General features: G+C 52.8%; 1 protein-coding gene across 1 annotated transcript in view; it reads right to left on the bottom strand.

Moving 5' to 3' along the window:
* LOC123769608 (uncharacterized) overlaps positions 1 to 20,576 on the bottom strand; it is an 80,878-nt gene that overhangs the window by 7,346 nt on the left and 52,956 nt on the right. The window contains exons 2-4 of the mRNA XM_069308920.1: positions 4,226 to 4,982; positions 2,535 to 3,611; positions 2,008 to 2,286 (exon numbers count right to left, since the gene is read on the bottom strand). Of these exons, the coding sequence (XP_069165021.1) occupies positions 2,008 to 2,286; positions 2,535 to 3,611; positions 4,226 to 4,982 (2,113 nt within the window). The remainder of the gene's footprint in view (positions 1 to 2,007; positions 2,287 to 2,534; positions 3,612 to 4,225; positions 4,983 to 20,576) is intronic.

Raw genomic sequence — 20,576 nt, 5'->3', positions numbered from 1 at the left:
GGTGCTGCCTGATGTGAGGGGCCAGTAGGGGCTGCCTGATGTGAGGGTCCAGTTGGAGCTGGCTGATGTGAGGGCCCAGTAGGAGCTGCCTGATGTGAGGGGCCAGTAGGTGCTGCCTGATGTGAGGGGCCAGTAGGGGCTGCCTGATGTGAGGGGCCAGAAGGGGCTGCCTGATGTGCGGGACCAGTAGGGGCTTCCTGATGTACCGGACCAGTAGGGGCTTCCTGATGTGAGGGGCCAGTAGGGGCTGCCTGATGTGAGAGACCAGTAGGAGCTGGCTGATGTGAGGGCCCAGTAGGTGCTGCCTGATGTGAGGGGCCAGTAGGAGCTGCCTGATGTGAGGGTCCAGTAGGAGCAGCCTGATGTGAGGGGCCAGTAGGAGCTGCCTGATGTGAGGGCCCAGTAGGTGCTGCCTGATGTGAGGGCCCAGTAGGTGCTGCCTGATGTGAGGGCCCAGTAGGTGCTGCCTGATGTGAGGGCCCAGTAGGTGCTGCCTGATGTGAGGGCCCAGTAGGTGCTGCCTGATGTGAGGGTCCAGTAGGAGCTGCCTGATGTGAGGGCCCAGTAGGAGCTGCCTGATGTGAGGGCCCAGTAGGAGCTGCCTGATGTGAGGGCCCAGTAGGGGCTGCCTGATGTGAGGGCCCAGTAGGAGCTGCCTGATGTGAGGGGTCAGTAGGGGCTGCCTGATGTGAGGGACCAGTAGGGGCTGCCTGATGTGAGGGGCCAGTAGTAGGAGCTGCCTGATGTGAGGGGCCAGTAGGAGCTACCTGATGTGAGGGTCCAGTAGGAGCTGCCTGATGTGAGGGACCAGTAGGTGCTGGCTGATGTGAGGGGCCAGTAGTAGGAGCTGCCTGATGTGAGGGGCCAGTAGGTGCTGGCTGATGTGAGGGGCCAGTAGTAGGAGCTGCCTGATGTGAGGGGCCAGTAGGAGCTGCCTGATGTGAGGGACCAGTAGGAGCTGCCTGATGTGAGGGACCAGTAGGAGCTGCCTGATGTGAGGGGCCAGTAGGTGCTGGCTGATGTGAGGGACCAGTAGGAGCTGGCTGATGTGAGGGGCCAGTAGGTGCTGGCTGATGTGAGGGGCCAGTAGGTGCTGGCTGATGTGAGGGGCCAGTAGTAGGAGCTGCCTGATGTGAGGGGCCAGTAGGAGCTGCCTGATGTGAGGGGCCAGTAGGAGCTGCCTGATGTGAGGGACTAGTAGGAGCTGCCTGATGTGAGGGACCAGTAGGAGCTGCCTGATGTGAGGGGCCAGTAGGTGCTGGCTGATGTGAGGGACCAGTAGGAGCTGGCTGATGTGAGGGGCCAGTAGGTGCTGGCTGATGTGAGGGGCCAGTAGTAGGAGCTGCCTGATGTGAGGGGCCAGTAGGAGCTGCCTGATGTGAGGGACCAGTAGGAGCTGCCTGATGTGAGGGACAAGTAGGAGCTGGCTGATGGGAGGGGCCAGTAGGAGCTGCTTGATGTGAGGGGCCCAGTAGGTGCTGCCTGATGTGAGGGGCCAGTAGGAGCTGCCTGATGTGAGGGGCCAGTAGGAGCTGCCTGATGTGAGGGGCCAGTAGGAGCTGGCTGATGGGAGGGGCCAGTAGGAGCTGGCTGATGGGAGGGGCCAGTAGGAGCTGCTTGATGTGAGTGGCCAGTAGGAGCTGCCTGATGTGAGGGCCCAGTAGGAGCTGCCTGATGTGAGAGGCCAGTAGGAGCCGCCTGATGTGAGGGGCCAGTAGGAGCTGCCTGATGTGAGGGGCCAGTAGGAGCTGGCTGATGGGAGGGGCCAGTAGGAGCTGCTTGATGTGAGGGGCCAGTAGGAGCTGCCTGATGTGAGGGCCCAGTAGGAGCTGCCTGATGTGAGGGGCCAGTAGGAGCTGCCTGATGTGAGGGGCCAGTAGGTGCCGCCTGATGTGAGGGGCCAGTAGTAGGAGCTGCCTGATGTGAGGGGCCAGTAGTAGGAGCTGCCTGATGTGAGGGGCCAGTAGTAGGAGCTGCCTGATGTGAGGGGCCAGTAGTAGGAGCTGCCTGATGTGAGGGCCCAGTAGGAGCTGCCTGATGTGAGGGCCCAGTAGGAGCTGCCTGATGTGAGGGCCCAGTAGGTGCCGCCTGATGTGAGGGGCCAGTAGTAGGAGCTGCCTGATGTGAGGGCCCAGTAGGAGCTGCCTGATGTGAGGGCCCAGTAGGTGCCGCCTGATGTGAGGGGCCAGTAGTAGGAGCTGCCTGATGTGAGGGCCCAGTAGGTGCCGCCTGATGTGAGGGGCCAGTAGTAGGAGCTGCCTGATGTGAGGGCCCAGTAGGAGCTGCCTGATGTGAGGGCCCACCCGCCAAACACACACCGAAACTACGACGTTGGTACAACATTCGAACAAGTTTTACCACCACCTAACCAGTTATAACAACCAATATAGCAAGTTGTAACAACGTTCTAATACGTCATAAACACGTTAAGCCAAGATGTAACAACTTTATTACAAGTTGTAACAAGCGGAAAATAGAGACAGTTTCGGTTTGTGTTTCCAGGGTTGCAGTAGGTGCCGCCTGATGTGAGGGGCCAGTAGTAGGAGCTGCCTGATGTGAGGGGCCAGTAGGTGCCGCCTGATGTGAGGGTCCAGTAGGTGCTGCCTGATGTGAGGGTCCAGTAGGAGCTGCCTGATGTGAGGGGCCAGTAGTAGGAGCTGCCTGATGTGAGGGGCCAGTAGGTGCCGCCTGATGTGAGGGTCCAGTAGGAGCTGCCTGATGTGAGGGGCCAGTAGTAGGAGCTGCCTGATGTGAGGGCCCAGTAGGAGCTGCCTGATGTGAGGGGCCAGTAGGATCTGCCTGATGTGAGGGGCCAGTAGGAGCTGCCTGATGTGAGGGCCCAGTAGGTGCCGCCTGATGTGAGGGGCCAGTAGTAGGAGCTGCTGATGTGAGGGGCCAGGAGGAGCTGCCTGATGTGAGGGCCCAGTAGGAGCTGCCTGATGTGAGGGCCCAGTAGGTGCCGCCTGATGTGAGGGGCCAGTAGTAGGTGCCGCCTGATGTGAGGGCCCAGTAGGTGCCGCCTGATGTGAGGGCCCAGTAGGTGCCGCCTGATGTGAGGGCCCAGTAGGTGCCGCCTGATGTGAGGGGCCAGTAGAAGGAGCTGCCTGATGTGAGGGGCCAGTAGGAGCTGCCTGATGTGAGGGGCCAGTAGGAGCTGCCTGATGTGAGGGCCCAGTAGGAGCTGCCTGATGTGAGGGGCCAGTAGGTGCCGCCTGATGTGAGGGTCCAGTAGGAGCTGCCTGATGTGAGGGGCCAGTAGTAGGAGCTGCCTGATGTGAGGGGCCAGTAGTAGGAGCTGCCTGATGTGAGGGGCCAGTAGGAGCTGCCTGATGTGAGGGCCCAGTAGGAGCTGCCTGATGTGAGGGGCCAGTAGGTGCCGCCTGATGTGAGGGTCCAGTAGGAGCTGCCTGATGTGAGGGGCCAGTAGTAGGAGCTGGATGATGTGAGGGCCCAGTAGGAGCTGCCTGATGTGAGGGGCCAGTAGTAGGAGCTGCCTGATGTGAGGGACCAGTAGTAGGAGCTGCCTGATGTGAAGGGCCAGTAGTAGGAGCTGCCTGATGTGAGGGGCCAGTAGTAGGAGCTGCCTGATGTGAGGGGCCAGTAGGAGCTGCCTGATGTGAGGGGCCAGTAGTAGGAGCTGCCTGATGTGAGGGGCCAGTAGGAGCTGCCTGATGTGAGGGGCCAGTAGTAGAAGCTGCCTGATGTGAGGGTCCACCGATGCAGTCAAGTCAGGTCAGATATCGACCTGAGTGTGTGGGGATCAGGTCTGCCCTTCAGATTACTATACTGACCTCTGATTAGCATCTGCCCAAGTGATCACCATCCACCCTCCTGATCGTCTACCGTTCTGATTAGCATCTTCCTGATCTGTCTTCTCGGCTTCCATCAGTGTCTTGTTTACCTCTTATTTTCACACGTGTTGAACATTTCTTTCTTCTCGGGCAATTCCCCCCACTCGGTATTTTGTACGTCGCTATCATATCTCTCTCGTCTGTCCATGTTTGGTTCCCATAGAACTTTGATGCCTGTTGTGTTTTATTGAGGCCACATAAGACCAATTAGTGACGTTGCTCAGAATGCATCCCACAAGTATCCTAACCCCCATATACCTACTTACTGCAAGGTGGACAGAAGCACCAGGTTGCGAATGATTGTGGCGACTCATGGTCACTTAAGGAGAGAGTGAGTAAGGTTGGCCGTATTGGGACTTAAGTGTATACAATACAATATCCTCTCAGCCCAGACAAGTTTTGTTGTGAAGGTCGGGGGGTTGTGTAGGTCGGGGGGCTGTGTAGGTCGGGGGGTTGTGTAGGTCGGGGGGCTGTGTAGGTCGGGGGGTTGTGTAGGTCGGGGGGCTGTGTAGGTCGGGGGGTTGTGTAGGTCGGGGGGCTGTGTAGGTCGGGGGGTTGTGTAGGTCGGGGGGTTGTGTAGGTCGGGGGGTTGTGTAGGTCGGGGGGCTGTGTAGGTCGGGGGGCTGTGTAGGTCGGGGGGCTGTGTAGGTCGGGGGGCTGTGTAGGTCGGGGGGCTGTGTAGGTCGGGGGGCTGTGTAGGTCGGGGGGCTGTGTAGGTCGGGGGGCTGTGTAGGTCGGGGGGCTGTGTAGGTCGGGGGGCTGTGTAGGTCGGGGGGCTGTGTAGGTCGGGGGGCTGTGTAGGTCGGGGGCTGTGTAGGTCGGGGGGCTGTGTAGGTCGGGGGGCTGTGTAGGTCGGGGGGCTGTGTAGGTCGGGGGGCTGTGTAGGTCGGGGGGCTGTGTAGGTCGGGGGGCTGTGTAGGTCGGGGGGCTGTGTAGGTCGGGGGGCTGTGTAGGTCGGGGGGCTGTGTAGGTCGGGGGGCTGTGTAGGTCGGGGGGCTGTGTAGGTCGGGGGGCTGTGTAGGTCGGGGGGCTGTGTAGGTCGGGGGGCTGTGTAGGTCGGGGGGCTGTGTAGGTCGGGGGGCTGTGTAGGTCAGGGACTGCGTGGGTCAGGGGCCCTCGTAGGTCAGGAGGCTACGTAGGTCAGGGGCTGCAGAGGTCGTGTACAGAGTTGTATGTGCGTGTGTGCATATATGTGAACGTACATGTGGTGTCTCGTCATATTTTATCATAATTTGGTTTATATTCTCCTTTGTCTTCTAACCTAGTTGTATGTGTGTGTGTGTTTGTGTCTTCTCACCTAGTTGTGTGTGTGTGTGTGTACTCACCTATTTGTACTCACCTATTTGTGCTTGCAGGATCGAGCATTGACTCTTGGATCCCGCCTTTCTAGCTATCGGTTGTTTACAGCAATGACTCCTGTCCCATTTCCCTATCATACCTAGTTTTAAAAGTATGAATAGTATTTGCTTCCACAACCTGTTCCCCAAGTGCATTCCATTTTTCTACTACTCTCACGCTAAAAGAAAACTTCCTAACATCTCTGTGACTCATCTGAGTTTCCAGTTTCCACCCATGTCCCCTCGTTCTGTTATTATTACGTGTGAACATTTCATCTATTTCCACTTTGTCAATTCCCCTGAGTATTTTATATGTCCCTATCATATCTCCTCTCTCCCTTCTTTTCTCTAGTGTCGTAAGGTTCAGTTCCTTCAGCCGCTCTTCATATCCCATCCCTCGTAACTCTGGGACAAGCCTCGTCGCAAACCTCTGAACCTTCTCCAGTTTCTTTGTGTTTCTTCAGGTGGGGGCTCCATGATGGCGCGGCATACTCTAAGACGGGTCTCACGTAGGCAGTGTAAAGCGCCCTAAAAGCCTCCTCATTTACGTTTCTGAATGAAGTTCTAATTTTCGCCAGTGTATAGTACGATGCTGTCGTTATCCTATATATATGTGCCTCAGGAGTTACATTAGGTGTCACATCCACTCCCAGGTCTCTTTCTCGAATCGTTACAGGTAGGCTGTTCCCCTTCATTGTGTACTGTCCCTTTGGTCTCCTGTCACCTGATCCCATTTCCATAACTTTACATTTACTGGTGTTAAACTCCAGTAGCCATTTCCCTGACCATCTCTGCAACCTGTTTAAGTCCTCTTGGAGGATCCTACAATCCTCGTCTGTCACAACTCTTCTCATTAATTTTGCGTCATCCGCAAACATTGACATGTATGATTCCACTCCTGTAAACATATCATTTACGTAAATTAGAAAGAGGATTGGTCCCAGCACCGATCCTTGAGGTACTCCACTTGTTACTGTTCGCCAGTCCGACTTTTCGCCCCTTACCATTACCCTCTGGCTCCCTCCTGTTAGGTAGTTCTTCACCCATACTAGGGCCTTTCCGCTCACTCCTGCCTGCCTCTCAAGTTTGTATAGCAGTCTCATGTGCGGTACCGTATCAAAGGCCTTTTGGCAGTCAAGAAATATGCAGTCTGCCCAGCCTTCTCTGTCCTGCCTTATCCTTGTTACTTTATCATAGAATTCTAAAAGGTTTGTTAGGCATGATTTCCCTGTCCAGAACCCATGTTGGTGCTTGTTTACAAACCCAATGCTCTCCAGGTGCTCAACAAGTCTTAGCCTAATTATTCTTTCAAGTATTTTGCAGGGGATGCTTGTCAGTGATACGGGTCTGTAGTTAAGTGCCTCCTCCCTATCACCTTTTTTGAAAATCGGTACGACATTTGCCTCCTTCCAGCAACTGGGCAATTCTCCCGACATAAGTGACTCATTAAAGATCATTGCCAGAGGCACGCCGAGAGCCTGCGCTGCCTCTTTAAGTATCCACGGTGATACTTTGTCTGGTCCAACAGCTTTATTTGCATCCAGTGTTGTCAACTGTTTCGTTACATCCTCTGCTGTCACCTCTATATCTGATAGTCTTTCATCTTGGGTAATCTCTTCTAACAATGGGAGCTGCTCAGGCTCGGTTGTGAACACTCCATGGAATTTTGCATTCAGTACCTCGCAGATTTCCTTGTGTGTGTGTGTGTGTGTGTGTGTGTGTGTGTGTGTGTGTGTGTGTGTGTGTGTGTGTGTGTGTGTGTGTGTGTGTGTGTGTGTGTGTGTGTGTGTGTACTCACCTAGTTGTGTGTGTGTGTGTGTGTCTTCTCACCTAGTTGTGTGTGCGTGTGTGTGTGTGTGTGTGTGTCTTCTCACCTAGTTGTGTGTGCGTGTGTGTGTGTGTGTGTGTGTGTACTCACCTAGTTGTGTGTGTGTGTGTGTACTCACCTAGTTGTGTGTGTGTGTGTGTGTACTCACCTAGTTGTGTGTGTGTGTGTGTGTGTGTGTGTGTGTGTCTTCTCACCTAGTTGTGTGTGTGCGTGTGTGTGTGTGTGTACTCACCTAGTTGTGTGTGTGCGTGTGTGTGTGTGTCTTCTCACCTAGTTGTGTGTGTGTGTATGTGTGTGTGTACTCACCTAGTTGTGTGTGTGTGTGTGTGTGTGTGTGTGTTCGTGCGTGTGTTCGTGTAACCCTGTGAATATCGAGAGCAGAAACGTCCAGTATGGTGTAGCCACATAAGATCAGATTGAAGGGCTATTTGCAGGTCACAGCTACATGAGGAAGAGAGCGTTCAGCAGAGCACAGAAAAGTTCAGCCCCTGGCCCTCTTCCACCTGTATTTACAGCACCATTGGTTGCATCAGAGGATGGCATAGCTAAATAAGGTCAACGGGAGGAACTACAATAATGCCAGAGCCTAATAAAGGAGGGGGGGGGAGGAGTCACGTACAATGCCGTACCTCTGTCTAATCAGCGACGACCGCTCATGCTTAATTACCCAATATCGGGAGACAATTGGCACTAATTATGGTGATTAGGACCTGTGAGTCTGATCCTGCTTGACCTTTATTATTGTGGAACATTATTATGAAGACTTATTATAAAGAGTATTTACGCATTAACGAAACCTCTACATCTCTTCTCTGTCATGGCGGTCTTGTTGACGTGTATTAAACAGTTTACGAGGTTGGAAAGCTCACAACCCAAGGTTGTTGTTGTTGTTATAAACAACATCGTTAGTGCTTCGGAGCTCATAACTTGGTTAACATATGTAAACACTGCCGCCATGATTGGGGAGAGATGTACAGGTTTCGTAGGTGCGTAGATGATAGATGACTCGTACTTAAAGACATTAGTAAATATTAAATTTGTTGTTAATAACGCGTATTTGTTGTTGGTGGAGTGGCTTTTGTTGGCGGTGGTGTGGCTTTTGTTGGCGGTGGTGTGGCTTTTGTTGGTGGTGGTGTGGCTTTTGTTGGCTGGTGGTGTGGCTTTTGTTGCTTGGTGGTGTGGCTTTTGTTGGTTGGTGGTGTGGCTTTTGTTGGTTGGTGGTGTGGCTTTTGTTGGTTGATGGTGTGGCTTTTGTTGGTTGGTGGTGTGGCTTTTGTTGGTGGTGGTGTGGCTTTTGTTGGTGGTGGTGTGGCTTTTGTTGGTTGGTGGTGTGGCTTTTGTTGGTTGGTGGTGTGGTTTTTGTTGGTTGGTGGTGTGGCTTTTGTTGGTTGGTGGTGTGGCTTTTGTTGGTTGGTGGTGTGGTTTTTGTTGGTTGGTGGTGTGGCTTTTGTTGGTTGGTGGTGTGGCTTGTGTGGTTCTGGGTAATCAAGCCAGGGCGTGGGATAGGGATGGGGTACATAATAATTAAATTAAATAAATGAATGAATGCATACGTGTGTGTCCTCGCCTATTTGTGCCAACAGGATCGAGCTCTAGCTCCTGACCCCCACCTTTCCTACTATTCCCTGGCTAGAGCAATCTGTAACATCTGAGACTTGTCTGTCTCTCAAGTTACCATCCAAGCGCTCTTCTTCTGTTTCTATTCTTTGTGAATGTTTTACTCCACCCTCTCACTTCCCCTCAGTAGTTTATCATCATGTCTCCTCTATCCTCTTTTCTAGCGACGTTAGTCCCAGCTGTTCATTATTGTTTGATGGCGCTGCAAACATTTGGAATGGTCCCACGTAGGTGATGCATATTGATCTGATGGCCATATGTAGGATGTTGAATGCTGTACTGAGTTTTATCAATGTATTCACCTAGTTGTGCTTCACCTAGTTGTGCTTGCGCGGGTTGAGCTCTGCTCTTTCGGTCTGCCTCTCTAACTACTATAAAAAAAATTCCACACTCCCACATCCCCCAGGAAGCAGCCCGTAACAGCTGTCTAACTTCCAGGTACCTATTTACTGCTAGGTAACAGGGACATCAGAGTCAAAGAAACTCTGACCATTTGTTTCTGCCGGCCCCGGGAATCGAACCCCGATCCACATGACTACGTATCAAGCGTGCTGTCCACACAGCCACCGGCTCCCTGTAGTGAGAACTATAGGTGGGTTGCTGATGTTATCGTGTTTATATGTTCATGGAGCTGGTTTTGGTGTCGTCTTCACTCCCAAGTCATCTTCTCTCGGCGTTACAAGGACCTAGTTTTCCTTTGTGTTTACCATTCTGTACTATCACCTATTTACATTTTCGTCACCTTGCACTTGCTGGTGTTGAAATCCAGAAGCCATTCTTGGACCCATTCTTCCGCTTGTTAATTTACCATCGCATGCAAACACTGACGTGTAGAACTTGGCTTAAATGAGAAATGTTCCCTTGAACCGATGCTTTTGGAACTCTGTGATTCAGCTTGATCGTGATTTAATAGTTTGGTTATTACTGTGTGTGTGTGCTGCTCTCTGCAGTTTGTCTATGACTGTCTTGTGCGGGTCTGCGTATTGGTGTCTGGGTCGTCCGTCGCTCACTGCGGATCACTGCCACTATCTTGTTCTTCCATCTACAGTTCCAGTGATGTAGTCGGTGTATCTATTGTATTATGATCTGCTGGCTTCTCAAACGTCCACTTGTATTTGACTGGAAGTGCCACTAACCCCCCCCCCTCCCACTTTGTTTCCTTGTTCCTTATTAATTGGTTATGCTGGAAATTTTGCATCAGATCATTTATTTTGGTTCCCATCATAACATTCATATTGGGTGACTCCCATGGCTCTTCTTGGACAGTGTTCCTTGGTACTGTTGGAGTGAAAATGAACACTACTGTCTATTTGCGTCTGCAGGTGTGGGCTGCAGAATAGATGGGGGCAGTAGTGTGTGTGTGTTCTCACCTAGTTGTTTGTGCGAGGGGTTGAGCTTTGTCTCTTTGGTCCCGCCTCTCAACTGTCAATCAACTGTGTGTGTGTGTGTATATATATAATACTAGCAGTACCCGGCCATGCGTTGCTGTGCCATAGCAACGCATGTGCGTTGCTGTGGCACAGCAACGCATGTGCGTTGCAATCTTCCCCTGTCCCCTGTCCCTTTGTCCTCCCCACTATTCTCTATTCCCCCATCCCCTCATCCCCACCATCTCAAACTCCGCCGACCCCTCGTCCTTCCCCACCACTCCCCACTCCCTCGCCCGATGCCTTCCCAAATGGTCTGATGTTCCCATCAGAAAATTGGGAACATCAAGTGATCTGATGTTCCCATCATTGAAATATAAGAAAAAGTTAAAAATGAAATGAAAATATGAAAAAATATAAAAATAAACCATTCTCACGAAATGAACGGTATGGTAAACAACACAGCTCAATTCCAATGCAATGCACACAAAATAATTAAAGTAAAATGAAAATAAATCAAAATCTAGGAAAATTCAATTTATCAATGCAATCAGAAACATTGAAATGGAATTGTAATATATCTAGTATAGCATGTGTGTTGCTCCTGCATGCAACAGATGGCGCTGTTTTTCAAGAAAAGCATAGTGTTACCTGTCACAGGTGTGGCATCTATACTTATACTTAAGAAATGAACAGTATGGTAAACAACACAGCTCAATTCCAACATAATGCTACACAAAATAATTCACTAAAAATAAAATAAATCGAAATCTATGAAAATATAATTTATCAACGCAATCGGAAACGTTGAAATGGAAATCGTGACACATTTAGTAAAATGTGCATGTTGCCATTATATGTAACAGATGGCGCTGTTTTCCAAACACACATGTTTTTACCTGTCACAGGGGTGGCATCTATATAGTAGGTATATAAAAAGACGCGCCTTTTCGAATGCAACGTTGTATCAAAATTTCAAAGCAATTGGTGAAGAACTTTCGGAAATTACAGCGTGTGTTGCCCTTACGTCAAACAGATGGCGCTGTTTTTCAAAAAAGCATGTTTTTTCCTGTCACAAGTGAGGCATGTATGTAGTATATATATAAAAAGACGCGCCTATTCGAATGCAACGTTGTGTCAAAATTTCAAAGCAATCGGTAAAGAAGTTTTGAAGATTTCTCTCACCTGAAAAACACAGTTTTTCAGAAAAAGCATGTTTTTGTTTACTGTCACAGACGTGATATCTATATAGTAAGTACATAAAAACCTGCTCGGATGCGAATGGAACGTTGTGTGAAAATTTCAAAGCAATCAGTTAAGAACTTTCGGAGATTAGCGATTTTGAACAAACGAACATTTCCATTTTTATTTATATAGATATATGACAGTGTCAGACCACGGAGGAAGAATTGAAACAGAAATTTCCTCAAATACTTTCGTATTTAATAATACATCTTCAGAAGGGTGAAGACCCTTCTGAAGATGTATTATTTTTTATTAGAAACGCTTCTAGGCGTCAGACCATAAATAAAAAAGTGAAAATGAACTTTTGGAGAGTTAAGTTTTTCAACTACTCCCGTCAGTGAAGAAAAACATAAGAAATATTGAGAAGATTCGTATTAGAATCATTAATCTTACCCTATCAATCATATTCAACAACATAGGTTTACAAGAAAGACTGCTACCAAAAAAAAAAAATATATATACATATAATGTGTGTGTGTGTGTGTGTGTGTGTGTGTGTGTGTGTGTGTGTGTGTGTGTGTGTGTGTGTGTGTGTGTGTGTGTGTGTGTGTAAATCACGAAAATTAACACGTGATGAAAAATGTGACAGTGTCAGACCACATAGGAAGAATTGAAACAGGAATTTCCTTAAGTACTTTCGTATATTAATACATCTTCAGAAGGAATCCTTATGAATATGTATTAATATACGAAAGTACTTAAGGAAATTCCTGTTTCAATTCTTCCTCCGTAGTCTGACAGTCATTTATAAATTATATATAACGATCAGTACCTAAATAACTGAATATTTTAATTAGTGTAAATTGCTCTAATTAGCGGAATAGTTTGAGTTTTATATAATTGGAACGAGAGAGTTAACAGTGACGGTGACCTAACTTTAGCAGAGGCCTCTCACAGTCACCCCAAGTTACCAGCAACACCTCAACCACCCAAGTTACGACCACAACTACCACCACCACCCGAGTCACAACTACCACTACCACCCGAGTCACAACTACCACCACCACCCGAGTCACAACTACCACCACCACCCGAGTCACAACTACCACCACCACCCGAGTCACAACTACCTACCACCACCACCCGAGTCACAACTACCTACCACCACCACCCGAGTCACAACTACCTACCACCACCACCCGAGTCACAACTACCACCACCACCACCCGAGTCACAACTACCACCACCACCACCCGAGTCACAACTACCACCCACCACCACCCAAGTCACAACTACCACCCACCACCACCCGAGTCACAACTACCACCCACCACCACCCGAGTCACAACTACCACCCACCACCACCCGAGTCAACTACCACCACCACCCGGGTCACAACTACCACCACCACCCGAGTCACAACTACCACCACCACCACCCGAGTCACAACTACCACCACCACCACCCGAGTCACAACTACCACCACCACCACCCGAGTCACAACTACCACCACCACCACCCGAGTCACAACTACCACCACCACCACCCGAGTCACAACTACCACCACCACCACCCGAGTCACAACTACCACCACCACCACCCGAGTCACAACTACCACCACCACCACCCGAGTCAACTACCACCACCACCCGGGTCACAACTACCACCACCACCCGGGTCACAACTACCACCACCACCACCCGAGTCACAACTACCACCACCACCACCCGAGTCACAACTACCACCACCACCCGAGTCACAACTACCACCACCACCCGAGTCACAACTACCCCCCACCACCCGAGTCACAACTACCCCCCACCACCCGAGTCACAACTACCACCCACCACCACCCGAGTCACAACTACCACCCACCACCACCCGAGTCACAACTACCACCCACCACCACCCGAGTCAACTACCACCACCACCCGGGTCACAACTACCACCACCACCCGAGTCACAACTACCACCACCACCACCCGAGTCACAACTACCACCCACCACCACCCGAGTCAACTACCACCACCACCCGAGTCACAACTACCACCACCACCCGAGTCACAACTACCACCCACCACCACCCGAGTCACAACTACCACCACCACCACCCGAGTCACAACTACCACCCACCACCACCCGAGTCAACTACCACCACCACCCGAGTCACAACTACCCCCCACCACCCGAGTCACAACTACCACCCACCACCACCCGAGTCACAACTACCACCCACCACCACCCGAGTCACAACTACCACCCACCACCACCCGAGTCACAACTACCACCCACCACCACCCGAGTCAACTACCACCACCACCCGGGTCACAACCACCACCACCACCACCCGAGTCACAACCACCACCACCACCACCCGAGTCACAACCACCACCACCACCACCCGAGTCACAACCACCACCACCCGAGTCACAACCACCACCACCCGAGTCACAACCACCACCACCCGAGTCACAACCACCACCACCCGAGTCACAACCACCACCACCCGAGTCACAACCACCACCACCCGAGTCACAACCACCACCACCCGAGTCACAACCACCACCACCCGAGTCACAACCACCACCACCCGAGTCACAACCACCACCACCCGAGTCACAACCACCACCACCCGAGTCACAACCACCACCACCCGAGTCACAACCACCACCACCCGAGTCACAACCACCACCACCCGAGTCACAACCACCACCACCCGAGTCACAACCACCACCACCCGAGTCACAACCACCACCACCCGAGTCACAACCACCACCACCCGAGTCACAACCACCACCACCCGAGTCACAACCACCACCACCCGAGTCACAACCACCACCACCCGAGTCACAACCACCACCACCCGAGTCACAACCACCACCACCCGAGTCACAACCACCACCACCCGAGTCACAACCACCACCACCCGAGTCACAACCACCACCACCCGAGTCACAACCACCACCACCCGAGTCACAACCACCACCACCCGAGTCACAACCACCACCACCCGAGTCACAACCACCACCACCCGAGTCACAACCACCACCACCCGAGTCACAACCACCACCACCCGAGTCACAACCACCACCACCCGAGTCACAACCACCACCACCCGAGTCACAACCACCACCACCCGAGTCACAACCACCACCACCCGAGTCACAACCACCACCACCCGAGTCACAACCACCACCACCCGAGTCACAACCACCACCACCCGAGTCACAACCACCACCACCCGAGTCACAACCACCACCACCCGAGTCACCACCACCACCACCACCCGAGTCACCACCACCACCACCACCCGAGTCACAACTACCACCACCACCCGAGTCACAACTACCACCACCACCCGAGTCACAACTACCACCACCCAAACCACAACTACCACCACCCAAACCACAACTACCACCACCACCACCCAAACCACAACTACCACCACCCAAACCACAACTACCCCCACCCAAACCACAACTACCACCACCCAAACCACAACTACCACCACCACCACCCAAACCACAACTACCACCACCCAAACCACAACTACCACCACCACCACCCGAGTCACAACTACCACCACCCAAACCACAACTACCCCCACCCAAACCACAACTACCACCACCCAAACCACAACTACCACCACCACCACCCGAGTCACAACTACCACCACCCAAACCACAACTACCCCCACCCAAACCACAACTACCACCACCCAAACCACAACTACCACCACCACCACCCGAGTCACAACTACCACCACCCAAACCACAACTACCACCACCCAAACCACAACTACCACCACCACCACCCGAGTCACAACTACCACCACCCAAACCACAACTACCACCACCCAAACCACAACTACCACCACCCAAACCACAACTACCCCCCACCAATAACCAGCTCATGAAGCATACACCAAGTTAAAAAAAATACACATAATTGGTGTATTTCCCCGCTAGGACTGGTAAACTCGCGCAACTGAACATTTGAAATGTCAGTCGGTTTGCGTATTTGGCGTGGCAGAGCTCTCCTAATGGCGTATTTGGCGTGGCAGAGCTCCCCTAATGGCGTATTTGGCGTGGCAGAGCTCCCCTAATGGCGTATTTGGCGTGGCAGAGCTCCCCTAATGGCGTATTTGGCGTGGCAGAGCTCCCCTAATGGCGTATTTGGCGTGGCAGAGCTCCCCTAATGGCGTATTTGGCGTGGCAGAGCTCCCCCAATGGCGTATTTGGCGTGGCAGAGCTCCCCTAGTGGCGTATTTGGCGTGGCAGAGCTCCCCTAATGGCGTATTTGGCGTGGCAGAGCTCCCCTAATGGCGTATTTGGCGTGGCAGAGCTCCCCTAATGGCGTATTTGGCGTGGCAAAACTCTCCTAATGGCTTATTCAGCCTAGGAGAAAATCCAGACTGATACCTGGCAGTCAAGACCTTGTGTCTCGCTCAGTTTCCCTCTCACTTTTCCGTTTCTTCTTATCACGTTTTTGTAATACTAAAGGTTTTCCTATGCCAGTGTTTGGGTTTAGGCTTCTCCTGCTTTTATGATTGGTCGCATAATTAATTGACTTTGTTGTGTCCACTGTTGATGCGGGGTATAAAGTTCTCCTCTTATAGTTAATTCCTTTTATAGGTTATTTATATAAAGTTGATGCGGGGTATAAAATTGTCGACTTTTATAGTTAATTCCACCTGCCATGTTCACGTTGAAGCGCTTCATTGAGGCCTGACCACTAACTTGAGCGCTGGTTACGACTGAGTATTTTCCTACTACATTTGCTTCAATGAAACATCTCATTTCGATCTTTGAGAATCCTCCTGAGAAACTTTAGATACGAGGGTCAGAAATCATTACAAATTTACGGAACCAGTAACGAAACCTGTTCATCTTTCCTCAATCATTGTGGCGTTGTTTACATGTATTAAACAGTTTACAAGCTTCACAACCCTCAAGGTATTAGTGTTATAAACAACTTCTTAGCACTTTGGAGCTCATGAACAGTTTAATATATGTAAACAAAGCTGGTATATTAAGGAAAGATGTAAAGGCTTCGTAAGTTGCATAAATGCTCGGTTAATCTTGGACTATTTCTTTTCTTTCAGTTCTCCTGTCAAGGTCAAACTGTCCTCCGTCAGGTACACTTGTGAGGTCCACCTTGACACCCTTGTGAGGTCCTCCTTGACACCCTTGTGAGGTCCACCTTGACACCTTGCGGCACTCCGCGCATCGCCACTCTCAAGTTCTGTATCTCTTGCCGGGACCCCCGTGTATGCTGTCTTGCTGGGACCCCCGTGTATGCTGTCTTGCTGGGACCCCCGTGTATGCTGTCTTGCTGGGACCCCCGTGTATGCTGTCTTGCTGGGACCCCCGTGTATGCTGTCTTGCTGGGACCCCCGTGTATGCTGTCTTGCTGGGACCCCCGTATATGCTGTCTTGCTGGGACCCCCGTGTATGCTGTCTTGCTGGGACCCCCGTGTATGCTGTCTTGCTGGGACCCCCGTATATGCTGTCTTGCTGGGACCCCCGTGTATGCTGTCTTGCTGGGACCCCCGTGTATGCTGTCTTGCTGGGACCCCCGTATATGCTGTCTTGCTGGGACCCCCGTATATGCTGTCTTGCTGGGACCCCCGTATATGCTGTCTTGCTGGGACCCCCGTGTATGCTGTCTTGCTGGGACCCCCGTGTATGCTGTCTTGCTGGGACCCGTGTATGCTGTCTTGCTGGGACCCCCGTGTATGCTGTCTTGCTGGGACCCCCGTATATGCTGTCTTGCTGGGACCCCCGTGTATGCTGTCTTCCTGGGACCCCCGTGTATGCTGTCTTGCTGAGACCCGTGTATGCTGTCTTGCTGGAACCCCCGTATATGCTGTCTTGCTGGGACCCCCGTGTATGCTGTCTTACTGGGACCCCCGTGTATGCTGTCTTGCTGTGACCCCCGTGTATGCTGTCTTGCTGGGACCCCCCCGTGTATGGGGTCTTGCTGTGACCCCCGTGTATGCTGTCATGCTGTGACCCCCGTGTATGCTGTCTTGCTGTGACCCCCGTGTATGCTGTCTTGCTGTGACTCCCGTGTATGCTGTCTTGCTGGGACCCCCGTGTATGCTGTCTTGCTGTGACCCCTGTGTATGCTGTCTTGCTGGGACCCCCGTGTATGCTGTCTTGCTGTGACCCCCGTGTATGCTGTCTTGCTGTGACCCCCGTGTATGCTGTCATGCTGTGACCCCCGTGTATGCTGTCATGCTGTGACCCCCGTGTATGCTGTCATGCTGTGACCCCCGTGTATGCTGTCTTGCTGTGACCCCCGTGTATGCTGTCTTGCTGGGACCCCCGTGTATGCTGTCTTGCTGGGACCCCCGTGTATGCTGTCTTGCTGTAACCCCCGTGTATGCTGTCTTGCTGTGACCCCCGTGTATGCTGTCTTGCTGTGACCCCCATGTATGGGGTCATGCTGTGACCCCCATGTATGCTGTCTTGCTGTGACCCCCATGTATGGGGTCATGCTGTGACCCCCATGTATGCTGTCTTGCTGGGACCCCCATGTATGGGGTCATGCTGTGACCCCCATGTATGCTGTCTTGCTGTGACCCCCATGTATGGGGTCATGCTGTGACCTCCATGTATGCTGTCTTGCTGGGACCCCCATGTATGGGGTCATGCTGTGACCCCCATGTATGCTGTCTTGCTGTGACCCCCATGTATGGGGTCATGCTGTGACCTCCATGTATGCTGTCATGCTGTGACCCCCATGTATGCTGTCTTGCTGGGACCCGTGTATGCTGTCTTGCTGGGACCCCCGTGTATGCTGTCTTGCTGTGACCCCCGTGTATGCTGTCATGCTGTGACCCCCGTGTATGCTGTCTTGCTGGGACCCCCGTGTATGCTGTCTTGCTGGGACCCCCGTGTATGCTGTCTTGCTGGGACCCGTGTATGCTGTCTTGCTGGGACCCCCGTGTATGCTGTCTTGCTGTGACCCCCGTGTATGCTGTCTTGCTGGGACCCGTGTATTGTGTCTTGCTGGGACCCGTGTATGCTGTCTTGCTGGGACCCCCGTGTATGCTGTCTTGCTGGGACCCCCGTGTATGCTGTCTTGCTGGGACCCGTGTATGCTGTCTTGCTGGGACCCCCGTGTATGCTGTCTTGCTGTGACCCCCGTGTATGCTGTCATGCTGTGACCCCCGTGTATGCTGTCTTGCTGGGACCCCCGTGTATGCTGTCTTGCTGGGACCCCCGTGTATGCTGTCTTGCTGGGACCCCCGTGTATGCTGTCTTGCTGGGACCCCCGTGTATGCTGTCTTGCTGGGACCCCCGTGTATGCTGTCTTGCTGGGACCCCCGTGTATGCTGTCATGCTGTGACCCCCGTGTATGCTGTCTTGCTGGGACCCCCGTGTATGCTGTCTTGCTGGGACCCCCGTGTATGCTGTCTTGCTGGGACCCCCGTGTATGCTGTCTTGCTGGGACCCCCGTGTATGCTGTCTTGCTGGGACCCCCCGTGTATGCTGTCTTGCTGGGACCCCCCGTGTATGCTGTCTTGCTGGGACCCCCGTGTATGCTGTCTTGCTGGGACCCCCGTGTATGCTGTCTTGCTGTGACCCCCGTGTATGCTGTCTTGCTGGGACCCCCATGTATGGGGTCATGCTGTGACCCCCATGTATGCTGTCTTGCTGTGACCCCCATGTATGGGGTCATGCTGTGACCCCCATGTATGCTGTCTTGCTGGGACCCCCATGTATGGTGTCATGCTGTGACCCCCATGTATGCTGTCTTGCTGTAACCCCCATGTATGGGGTCATGCTGTGACCTCCATGTATGCTGTCTTGCTGGGACCCCCATGTATGGGGTCTTGCTGTGACCCCCATGTATGCTGTCTTGCTGTGACCCCCATGTATGGGGTCATGCTGTGACCCACATGTATGCTGTCTTGCTGGGACCCGTGTATGCTGTCTTGCTGGGACCCCCGTGTATGCTGTCTTGCTGTGACCCCCGTGTATGCTGTCTTGCTGGGACCCGTGTATGCTGTCTTGCTGTGACCCCCATGTATGGGGTCATGCTGTGACCTCCATGTATGCTGTCATGCTGTGACCCCCATGTATGCTGTTTTGCTGGGACCCGTGTATGCTGTCTTGCTGGGACCCCCGTGTATGCTGTCTTGCTGTGACCCCCGTGTATGCTGTCATGCTGTGACCCCCGTGTATGCTGTCTTGCTGGGACCCCCGTGTATGCTGTCTTGCTGGGACCCCCGTGTATGCTGTCTTGCTGGGACCCCCGTGTATGCTGTCTTGCTGGGACCCGTGTATGCTGTCTTGCTGGGACCCCCGTGTATGCTGTCTTGCTGTGACCCCCGTGTATGCTGTCTTGCTGGGACCCGTGTATTGTGTCTTGCTGGGACCCGTGTATGCTGTCTTGCTGGGACCCCCGTGTATGCTGTCTTGCTGGGACCCCCGTGTATGCTGTCTTGCTGGGACCCGTGTATGCTGTCTTGCTGGGACCCCCGTGTATGCTGTCTTGCTGTGACCCCCGTGTATGCTGTCATGCTGTGACCCCCGTGTATGCTGTCTTGCTGGGACCCCGTGTATGCTGTCTTGCTGGGACCCCCGTGTATGCTGTCTTGCTGGGACCCCCGTGTATGCTGTCTTGCTGGGACCCCCGTGTATGCTGTCTTGCTGGGACCCCCGTGTATGCTGTCTTGCTGGGACCCCCGTGTATGCTGTCTTGCTGGCACCCCCGTGTATGCTGTCTTGCTGGCACCCCCGTGTATGCTGTCTTGCTGGGACCCCCGTGTATGCTGTCATGCTGTGACCCCCGTGTATGCTGTCTTGCTGTAACCCCCGTGTATGCTGTCTTGCTGGGACCCCCGTGTATGCTGTCTTGCTGGGACCCCCGTGTATGCTGTCTTGCTGGGACCCCCCGTGTATGCTGTCTTGCTGTGACCCCCGTGTATGCTGTCTTGCTGTGACCCCCGTGTATGCTGTCTTGCTGTGACCCCCGTGTATGCTGTCTTGCTGTGACCCCCGGTATGCTGTCTTGCTGGGACCCCCCGTGTATGCTGTCTTTAATTGCTGGGACCCCCCGTGTATGCTGTCTTGCTGTGACCCCCGTGTATTGCTGTCTTGCTGTGACCCCCGTGTATGCTGTCTTGCTGTGGACCCCGTGTATGCTGTCTTGCTGTGACCCCCGTGTATGCTGTCTTGCTGGGACCCCCAGTGTATGCTGTCTTGCTGGGACCCGTGGTATGCTGTCTATGCTGGGAACCGTGTATGCTGTCTTGCTGTGACCCCCGTGTATGCTGTCTTTGCTGGGACCCCCCGTGTATGCTGTCTTGCTGGGACCCCATGTATGGGGTCTTGCTGTGACCCCCGTGTATGCTGTCATGCTGTGACCCCCGTGTATG

This window comes from Procambarus clarkii, chromosome 63 (assembly GCF_040958095.1).
Source record: "Procambarus clarkii isolate CNS0578487 chromosome 63, FALCON_Pclarkii_2.0, whole genome shotgun sequence".
Classification (NCBI taxonomy): Eukaryota; Metazoa; Arthropoda; class Malacostraca; order Decapoda; family Cambaridae; genus Procambarus; species Procambarus clarkii.
This window is presented reverse-complemented; position numbering and strand designations above follow the sequence as displayed.